The 10,425-nt window shown below is 34.6% G+C and overlaps 1 protein-coding gene across 1 annotated transcript; it reads left to right on the top strand.

Moving 5' to 3' along the window:
- On the top strand, window positions 1-8,017 carry Ubqn (ubiquilin). Its single transcript, XM_077429631.1, has 11 exons — window positions 1-336; window positions 492-678; window positions 3,538-3,635; window positions 3,726-3,869; window positions 3,944-4,082; window positions 4,167-4,274; window positions 4,361-4,626; window positions 4,707-4,820; window positions 5,113-5,301; window positions 5,425-5,554; window positions 5,646-8,017. Exons 1-11 carry the CDS (start codon window positions 169-171, stop codon window positions 5,720-5,722), a joined length of 1,620 nt encoding a protein of 539 aa, XP_077285757.1. The 5' UTR covers window positions 1-168; the 3' UTR covers window positions 5,723-8,017.
- Window positions 8,018-10,425: the final 2,408 nt, after the last annotated feature.

Raw genomic sequence — 10,425 nt, 5'->3', positions numbered from 1 at the left:
TGCGGGTGGTGTCGGTGCGGTGTAGGTGTAGGAGTTGGCGTTGGTGTGGGGCGCGCTCTAGGCGGTTGTGTTGGTGGGTGTGTGGTGTGCTGTGGTGTGTGCGGTGTGCGGTGTGCGGTGTGTGGTGTGCGGTGGTGCAGTTGTGTGCGTGGACTTGAGCGGCACAAGATGGCGGAGGGCGGGTCTGTCGGAGGTGGCGATCGCGCGGCCCCCGGGGGCAGCGGCTCGGGCGGCGGGGCTCCGGGCGGCTCCTCCAACACCACCATCAAGCTCACCGTCAAAACTCTCAAGGAGAAGCACGTGCTGGAGATTGAACCGCACGCAGACGTGCGCCGGGTGAGTGCCGCTACCTACCCTGCATGCCCTGCCCTACCCTACCCCACCCCACCCCACCCCACCCCACCCCACCACACCCTGCTGCCCACTGCTCACACTCCCAATCCTCAGTCATGATACAGTAATAGCAATGCGTTCGGCGCTCGTGTTTGCAGCTGAAGGAACTGGTACTGACCAAGTTCACGGCGGAGCCCGACCAGCTATGCCTCATCTTCGCCGGCAAGATCCTGAAGGACGCGGAGTCGCTGTCGGCGCAGAACATCAAGGACGGCTCTACGGTTCATCTGGTGATCAAAACTCCCCCGAGGCCGGAGCCCGAAGGGGGACCTCGTCGACCGCCAGGTATTTCGATCGCTTAATGTTTACATCGCAGTTGCGCATTTCGCATCTCTCATCTCTCATCTCGCATCACGCATCGCGATGACGTTTGCAGCGGAGCCGGCGCTGTCAGATTCATTTCGACATTTCACTTGTCATCTACGTTTTCGGTTTCAACGCGTCGAATATCGGCCATTGGCCCGCCTATCGTTATCGACGCACTTCGTTTGCCGAACTAGCGTGTCGACAGGTTTTCGTCGTTTCTAGAATATTCGTACGCTTTCGTTGGTCGGATGGTTCCGTTTGTTTCAGCTTCGTTTCCAGCCCCAATTTCATCTTTGAGTAGAATTCGCCGCCTCGCTGCTATGTTACGAGAAAATGATAAATGGCCGACTTATATGTAGGCCACTGAATTTAAAGGAGGATAAAAGTACACCTATAGGCTCGTTCGCGCTCGTATATTATCGGATCCAATTTTCCTCTTGTCAATTTGAAAATCTGATTTTTTTTTTTTAAAAAAGTACTTCCAACGATTCGTCTTTCGAGTAACCATATTGTTAAAATTCTAATATGAAAAATTAAACATGTATGGAATGCGTGTGTATCAAATTATTCACAGATTTCTCTGTGAATACATATGCATATGTGTACGCATACTATTAATTGATTTTCTCTTTGTCATTACGAAATGATACGTATTATATGAACTAGTGTGTTTTTGTATTAAAACAAATGTGTGTCTAGACACTCATAACAGCAGTTCAGATAGTGGTAAAATAAATAAATATATTTTTTTTAAATAAAAAAATTGAATGCTTTAAAATTTTTCTTACAAATGCGTAATAATTTTGAAAAAGCTTTCATTGTAACTTTTTTATATAATAATTTTAGATGAAAGGGGTCAATATTTTTGTCGGGTAGTAATGCTGATGAAATAAAGAGACGTTTGAAATTAGGATGGAGTACATTTGGACGAATGAATGCGATTTTTAAATCCATAATATCACTGCATGAAGAAATTCGATCAATATGTTAAACCAGTGATAACATATGGTTGTGAAACTTGAACATAGAATGCCAAGTTACTACACAGAGCCTTTGATTCGATATGTCTAGAATCTCGGAAAAGCAGAATAAACTTATTACAAGCCAGCTGTATTTTTTAATATAGTAAAATGCAAAAAATTACATTTAATGTTTTGCGAAATATATCTCGAAATTAGGAAAAATGGACTTGCGCCAATTTCAAATATAACGGCTCATATATGAAAGGGGTGTAGTCAATATGTTTATCGGGTAGTAATGCCGATGAAATAAAGAGACGTTTGAAATTAGGATGGAGTACATTTGGACGAATGAATGCGATTTTTAAATGCATAATACCACTGCATGAAGAAATTCGATCAATATGTTATACCAGTGATAACATATGGATGTAAAACTTGAACATTGAATGCCAAGTTGCTTCACAGAGCCAATACATTCAAAGAAGTATGGAACGCTGTATGCTGGGCATCATGGGGAAAGACGGGAAACGGAATACGTGCAGAGAAGTATGACAAGGGTAGTGGATGGAGTAAAGAGATTGAAATGGCAATGAGCAGGCCACATGGCTAGAAGAATGGATGAATGAAATGTGGATAGAAGAAGTGCTAAATTGGTACACGAGAGAATGCAAAAGGGTAAAAGGAAGACGATATTAGGAAAAGGTGAGGTGTGAGATGGATGAGAGTTGCGCAAAACGAGTGGAAAGGTTGAAAAACTGAATGATGAATGGCTGTAGATGATGATGATGATATGAAAGAGGTCTGGCGAATTTGAAATGTGTAATTTTATCTTAGGCATTGTTTATAGTTTTTGTTATCTAAATTAGACAGATGTTTAATTGTGTGCATCAATTGGCGAGGTTGACCTTTACTTTGTTCAAAAAAATAGCCAAAGCTTATGCCATGAAAAAGTTTAATTAAATTAGTTATGTATACTCATAATACAAATTGAAACATTGTGGTATGTATGATCTCTGATTTTTTTAAATTGTAATATATATATATATATATATATATATATATATATATATATATATATATATATATATATATATATATATATATATATATTGTTTTAAGTTATTAATTGACTATTTTATCGTCTAAATTTTCATATGAATTTCGATAATTTTATTTTTTTAAATTAATCATTATAACACAAAACAAGATAGAGGCTTTGGTGTGACACTAATACAATGATTTTCCGAATATTATCTATAGATGTATCTTAATGAGGGACTTTTAAATCATGATTTTACAGTATATGATGAAAATTGGCTTATTAAAGCGAGATTTTACTCTGATGAATTATTCTAAAACGAAAACTTATAAATCATATGTTTGTAATATATAAAATTTTAAGGAAATATACAACAAATGAACTGCTTGTCATTCATTGTTATCACATCGCATTCCCCATGTGACACTTGATTTTATATCTCTAAAATATAATAACACTTTTTTTCATTCAAAGTGAATTTGTAATTGAGTCATATGTACAAAGTTCAAAGACTTCACTAGCACAAACGATCAGGGTTGAATTTACATATTATGAATAAATTCACAGTGAGCAAGTCATTGTTGAACAATGTTATTAATTTGAAAGAGATAAAAATGAGAATTTATGAGTGTATGAATGTATTTGCTAATACTAATAATAATAAGAATCAATAATTCATATCTTGCACGATTTTAGTTCACAATACACAATTTATATGTATAATAAATGATTAATGGCATATTTGCATTGAGTAGTACCCTTCTTATAAATATGATACATCATTATACATACGTACGTATATATTGTACATGTTAACCATCATTTTATATATTACAGCTGATGTAAATGCTACTCCGTTTGGTCTTAATTCTCTTGGGGGTCTAGCAGGATTAGAGAGCTTGGGACTTGGCCAACAGACGTTTATGGATATTCAGGTGCTTGTTATATATACAAAATTCGAAATACATTGACGACCGATTTTGTTATTATTGATTTTTTTTACTAACTATAATATTTTTATTCAGGCACGAATGCAGTCTGAGTTGTTGTCTAATCCAGACATGCTCAGACAAGTCTTAGATAATCCTCTGGTTCAACAAATGATGAACGATCCAGAAAATATGCGCACTTTAATAACATCCCATCCACAGATGCAGGATTTAATATCGGTAGTTTGCTATTTCGATTTTTCCACACATTGTGATCAAGTGTATAAATATTTATTTTTATTTCTATTTTGAAGCGTAATCCAGAAATCAATCGCATGCTCAATAGTCCAGATTTATTGCGCCAAACTATGGAATTGGCTAGGAATCCAGCAATGCTTCAGGAGTTGATGCGATCACATGATCGCGCAATGAGTAATTTGGAAAGTATTCCAGGTAAATTTATTGATTTTTTATTTGATTTTATTTCAACGGTGAAAAATTTCTTCGTCTAAAATTGGGTTATATTGTTGTTATTAGGTGGCTATAATGCATTGCAAAGAATGTATCGCGATATTCAAGAGCCTATGCTTGCAGCTGCCAGTAGTTTTGCAGGAAATCCGTTTTCAGGTCTAGTGGATAATTCAGGTAATACTAATTTAGTTATGATTTTAATATGTTATTATATTTCTACACATACTTTAATTTTGTATAATGATTCATTTTAATGCCAGATGGAACTAATCCACAACAAGGTAGTGAAAACCGAGAGCCTTTACCAAATCCATGGGGACCGAGATCTGCAGGTGCCCCCACTTTAAACGCCCCAAATTCTGCAAATGAGCAAGGATTGCTAAATACTCCTGGAATGCAATCATTATTACAACAAATGTCTGAAAATCCACATTTGATTCAATCTATGCTTAATGCACCTTATTTTCAATCTGTTATTCAAGCTTTTCAAGCTGATCCTACCATGGCCTCACAAATTATCAATCAAGTTGGTGATTTCATTACAATCGAATTCAAGACTTGTTAAAGTTTATGTACCTATTACATGTTTCGGTATTTTTTTTCTAGAATCCACTTTTCGCTGGAAATCCTCAAATTCAAGAACAAATTCGTACAATGATGCCACAGTTTTTAACACAATTGCAAAATCCTGAAATACATCAAATGATGACTAATCCACAAGTTAGTCTCTAAAATATATATATTCTGCTGATTATGAACGTGACTTTAATAACTATTTAAAATAAATCCAAAGAGTACTTTAAATAGAATTGTTTTAAAAATCTGTTAAATTTAATATTCAGATCACATTAAAAATTTTGGTATTCCTCGCAGTGAAAGATGAAAGTTGAATTATATTGATATTTGATGAGTGATTCACTTTTATAATTACTGGCTTATGTAACATAGGAATAAGCTAGTATAAATATATTTGCATGTACTTACGTTTATGTTTAAAAATGTAAAATTTTAGGCACTGAATGCAATTCTTCAAATACAGCAAGGTATGGAACAGTTACGAAGTGCTGCACCTAATCTCGTTAGCTCCATAGGTATTAATAATACTGCTGCCCCACCTGTACCACCCACACCTGGAACTGGCGCAGGCACTGGGACAACACCTACAGCAGCACCTCCAAATAACCCCGATGCCTTTACCCAAGTGAATATAATTTTTGCTTTATCCATATTTACTAAAATTATTTTAATTTCTAGACCATGTTCTAAGTAATGACTTTATGCTTGTGTTTCTATAGATATTTATATAAATTTTGTTTTATTACAGTTCATGCAACGTATGGTAAGTTCTATGGGTACCACAGGTAATCCTCAAGCTCCTCCTGAACAGCGTTATAGTCAACAATTAGAACAACTCACTGCTATGGGATTTCTAAATCGGGAAGCAAATTTACAGGGTAAATAGCTTTTTTTTATTATTTTTTGAATAATGAAATATATTTTTATTTGACAAATAATAATTTTATTGTTGTTTTTATTATGAACCAGCTCTAATTGCAACCTTTGGTGACATCAATGCTGCAGTTGAAAGGCTATTGGCACTTGGACAATTATCTCTGAGCTAACATTCTTAACTAAATTTGTTTAAAAGGTGTTGTTTTAAATGTATTCACTTGATGCATACATACATGTACACAACACATTGTTATCTGATATTATTTTATATAATTTTCAGGCATTAATATTGAAAACTGATGTTTTATGTAAATAAATATGATTTTTGTAATTTTGAAATTAAATAGCCTGTTTTTTTACTTTTATCACATAAATTAACAAAATATTTAATTGCACTATTACAAGTAAAAAAAATCATAAGGTTGCCTATTAAATATATGTGCCTGTGGATATTTTTAGGGGACTTGTCTCAAAAATGGAAATTTGAATTATTAATATCTGGCAAGTTTTATATAAACATTTAGTTTTCAGACATCATTGTTTTTATTTTGATTGTTAATTTTTCTGAAAAATATTACATGAATGTCACAGAGTGACAAATATATGTTCACTAAATGTCGTAATCTATAAAATATTGATGTATTTTCAAGTATTGGTAATTTACACAACGCAGTGTTTTATTTTATTAACAGTTTCATGATAAGAAGGAACGTAGCATAGTCTGGTTTTATTTCATTTCATGTAATTTTCTCTAGGTTGAAAGTTATTTAGTTTTTTATATATGTAATAATGAAATTAAAATATTCAATACCATAAAAATAAATTATTATAATTATGGTATTTAATCCCAATATAATTATCAAGCATTTTATAATATTAGTAACTTTTGCAAAATTTAGTTTACCTTTTTGTGATCCCGGTATAATATTTGTCCTAATTAATGAGTGGGCTACACTGTCAGGGTGCTAATTTTGTCATACCAGAACAGTCGCTGGGATATTTCATTTTCAGTTAGTAAGGTAAACATTTGGGTTAACAAGTATTATTTGATTAGATTTTGTTTGCATCAATACACTTTGCGTGTCATATTTTCATATAGATGCATTTTAAGCCACTGATGAATTTTTGCTTAACTAAAATAAGGAGAGAACACTATTGCGACTGTCTTTATGGCTAGTGGATAACTATGCTAGTTTTTCCCATGAGATCGAGAAATTAACAATTTTATGGAACTGCAAATTAAAAAAAGATGGGCAATCAAGTCATTAAAAAACACAAAAAAGCAACTATAGCAATGAGAATATTAAAAAGTAAATCAGAAATATTTTATTTGTATGATTTGCTCAAGTATTTCATAACAAAAAAAAGTACCAACAGCGATGGTTACACTATTGACTAAGCTCTCCAATATTGGAATAATTTGTTTACTGGTAATGTGTATAAAAGTTTCTTATGTGTTTGTGTTGCATGATTTATCTATTAATTTTTTTTATGATTTGATTTAACTATTAAGTTTAATATCTATTTTGGGATTTCTTTTTCTTCAATATACATTGTTAGTTGCCTTTAGTGTACTAAATTTTTTCTCACTTGCCTTTGCTATTAAATGACAATGTGATTTATCATTCCTTGAAATAGACGATGTGTTAATATTTTAGTGTGGCATTATATACTCTATAATTATAAATTATACATGTATATTATTTATATTTGTGTGACTAGATATTTTATTATGTATACATACAAATATGTGGCCCGCTGGGTTTTAGGTTTCAATATTTTCCTCGGTATAATATAAGATGTACATTACTAAAAAAGTAATACATATTTGGACTAGGTTTGAAATTTGATGGTAATTTAACTTAAGTGTGGTGGTAAAGATGATCGTTTTGAATATTGGGAAATAATTTGCTATAAACAACATGAAAATGTAAACTACGATGTTTTAGTTTCCTATTTGCTAAATATACCTCTTGTGACCTGTATCTGAAAATACGAATAAATGTTGGGACAGACCAAACTTGCACTTTAATTTTCATGTGTGATGTTTATGTGGATGAGTATGTATGTGTGTATCTTCATTTTGAAAATAATTTTCATTGTGATTTCAAATAATTAATTTGTTTGAAAGTTCACCTGTAATGGTTTTATTAAGATATACTGATAAAAGAAATACATTGGTTTGATGTATCTGTTTAAAATGGCACCTCGCTGAGAAATTATACACTAAGCATAATTTAGTTTCGACTGTAATAAGTTTAAAAAAGAATTTCCTTCCTTCCACAGAAACTTAATTAATAATAATTGACAGGATTTAGACACCTAGTCTATTACACTGGAAGGAGATATAAGAAGAAAAAAATCATTATGTTTTTATTCCTTTCATCGAATTAATGAGTTATTATTTTCAAATTGGAATTCCTTTTATATTGCCAATAAATAATGCATATCAAGTAGATATTTTCATAAAAGATAAAAGTTTTTTTTTTATAAACCAACTAGGGGTTGTCACAGCTATAAAGGTGTCACAATAATTGACTCTTTTATAGACACTTTCTTTAATTATAAAGTTAAACAAAATATAATAGTGAGTCATGCGCCCATGATCTTGTTCGTAGTATTTATAACATCAAATATCAATGATACACCAATTTTACTGTACAGATTAAAGGAAGGTATTACGAGATTAATATCTGGCAATTTATTGCAGTCTTCCCAGTCTTGATTTTGGGACAACTCTGACAAAAACTTGTGCACAAAAATATACAGGTGACGGTGTGCAGGAGCAGGATGCGCGGATAACGGTCTTTATTACAACAGTAAGCGTAAATAGCCGAATGTGATTGAATTTGTAGTGACGGTTTGAAAAAAAGAGATATAGTCTAATCGTTTTCACCAATATAAACAAACATAGTGGTGATATTGTACTATTGTAATTTGATGCGATTATTGAGTGTAAACGAAATATTAAAGAGGAAATGTGGGAAAAGTTAGTGTGGCGATAATGGCCGTAAGGTGTGCGTTGTGTTGACCTTGTCGGCGGCAAGTGAATGTTTACTGTGTGGTGATTGGTGAATAGCGAATACTGGTACTGAATGGAGAGTAGCGAATACTGACTAGCGCTGCTAGTGTACTCGTACAGTGAATAGGCGATCGGTGGTGTGCGATCTGCGAATTGAGATCGGCGATGGGCGATGGGCGGTGACGCGCGCTTTTCGGCCACCAGCCGCCGAGAGCCGCCGCCCCCTCGCGCCCCCCGCAGACACCCTCCCGCGCCTCCGCCCCGCCACCCTGACGCCCCTCGCCTCTGACGTCTCGGTGACAGCTCGCAAAGGTTCGTCCCTACTATCCCACGATCTCACTATCCTCGATTGACTACTCGTCTCCGTCTCCACCTGCGTTTTCAACCTAAATTTCACTTCCGACCGCTCGTTCCGGACGTCTCCACGCTATAACCTAAATTTCAATGTATACTCCGTAAGTTTTCAAACATGGTGTGGATGTCAACAAAACAAAAGTGGTGGTTTTTCAAGTGTCAAATTTTGTTCTTTATTCGTTTGTTTTTTTATTCATTTGTTTTGCTCGTTGGATAACCAAAATGGCACTCGTTCGCTGAACGGTGACGTTTAGTGAACGCGCGCGCCAGGGCTATGGAAACTTTTTTACGTATGGAAACGTCATTAGCATGACTTCCCTTTCTTCTGAAAATGCCGTTGAAATATATTTTCTGTTAACTTTTCTTTTTTGAATGAACCGCTGTCTACCCTCATATAACGCGCCAAATTTGTGCAATAAAAATGACGGGAATAGAAACTAAAATTCGGATGTGCATGTGACCAGCAAACGACTTTATGTACATATGTATTTGAGGCTAAACATATTATTACGCAAAAAGCGATCTCGGGCAAGTCACTAAAATCTCGATCACGGACATCTGGCACTCGAGTTCTCGTTAGTACAATATTTCACGATTGATGGAGTTTTTGGGTGCCAGATGTTCCGTGATAGAGATTTTAGTGACTTGCTTAAGATTGCTTTTTTCGGAATAATCACCGAACCGTATTTGAGGAATAAAATAAGGATAAAAACAAAATTCTACATGTATAATAACATACATATGTATATGTTCACACATACAGACTTATGCGAGCATTTTCAATACAAATTAAGCATAAATATAAGGAAAACAAAAATTCTACTTCCGGCCGTCGGATTTTGTTCAAATTTCTTAAAATCACATTCAAAAAAAAATTACCACTTCTGGTTTACGAATTCTGACTTATCAACTCTAAGTTAGTACATAAAGAATACAAATATAATTTTTCAGCTTGGTACGTTCAGGGGTGTGGAAAAAATCGGTTCAGTGATTATTCCGCACAAAGCGATCTCGCGAAAGTCACTAAAATCTCGATCACGGAACACCCAACACCCGAAAATTCTATCAACCGAGAGTTACAACGTGAACGAGTGTCAGATATTTCGTATTCGCGATTTTCGGAGCAACTATAGTCGTATGCGCGATCGCAATGTGCGAAATAGTCCGTTTACCGAAAAAATCGTGTGGTCACAAAATTTTTGACTTTTCTAATAGGAAAAAATTCACAATCAATGATCGATTCTGACTTCGAATCAGTCAAAAGTCGCGAGTTCGAATTTTCGCATGATCACAAAACTTTAGCTATTGTTACTACGTAAATAGATAAAGTAAATAACAAAATTGTAAGAAAATATAATACAGGATATAGCGCCCTCTTACAATATATATCTTTTTTTTATATATTGTGTCGTTTTCCAAACCAACCCAGCACGTTGTAGGAGGATTGGCTTTATGTAATTTTGTCAATGTTGCACAATGAACATCGTGTTGCGTCAA

This window comes from Arctopsyche grandis, chromosome 4 (assembly GCF_051622035.1).
Source record: "Arctopsyche grandis isolate Sample6627 chromosome 4, ASM5162203v2, whole genome shotgun sequence".
Classification (NCBI taxonomy): Eukaryota; Metazoa; Arthropoda; class Insecta; order Trichoptera; family Hydropsychidae; genus Arctopsyche; species Arctopsyche grandis.
The sequence above is the reverse complement of the archived record's forward strand: the minus strand, read 5'-3'. Positions and strand labels throughout refer to the sequence as shown.

Bases quoted from the DNA above. Each gene is read 5' to 3' on its own strand.
- Ubqn (XM_077429631.1), top strand. From the start codon at position 169: ATGGCGGAGGGCGGGTCTGTCGGAGGTGGCGATCGCGCGGCCCCCGGG. The intron at 4,627-4,706 runs GTTGGTGATTTC...TTTTTTTTCTAG, and splicing joins CCTCACAAATTATCAATCAA to AATCCACTTTTCGCTGGAAA. The intron at 5,555-5,645 runs GTAAATAGCTTT...ATTATGAACCAG, and splicing joins TCGGGAAGCAAATTTACAGG to CTCTAATTGCAACCTTTGGT.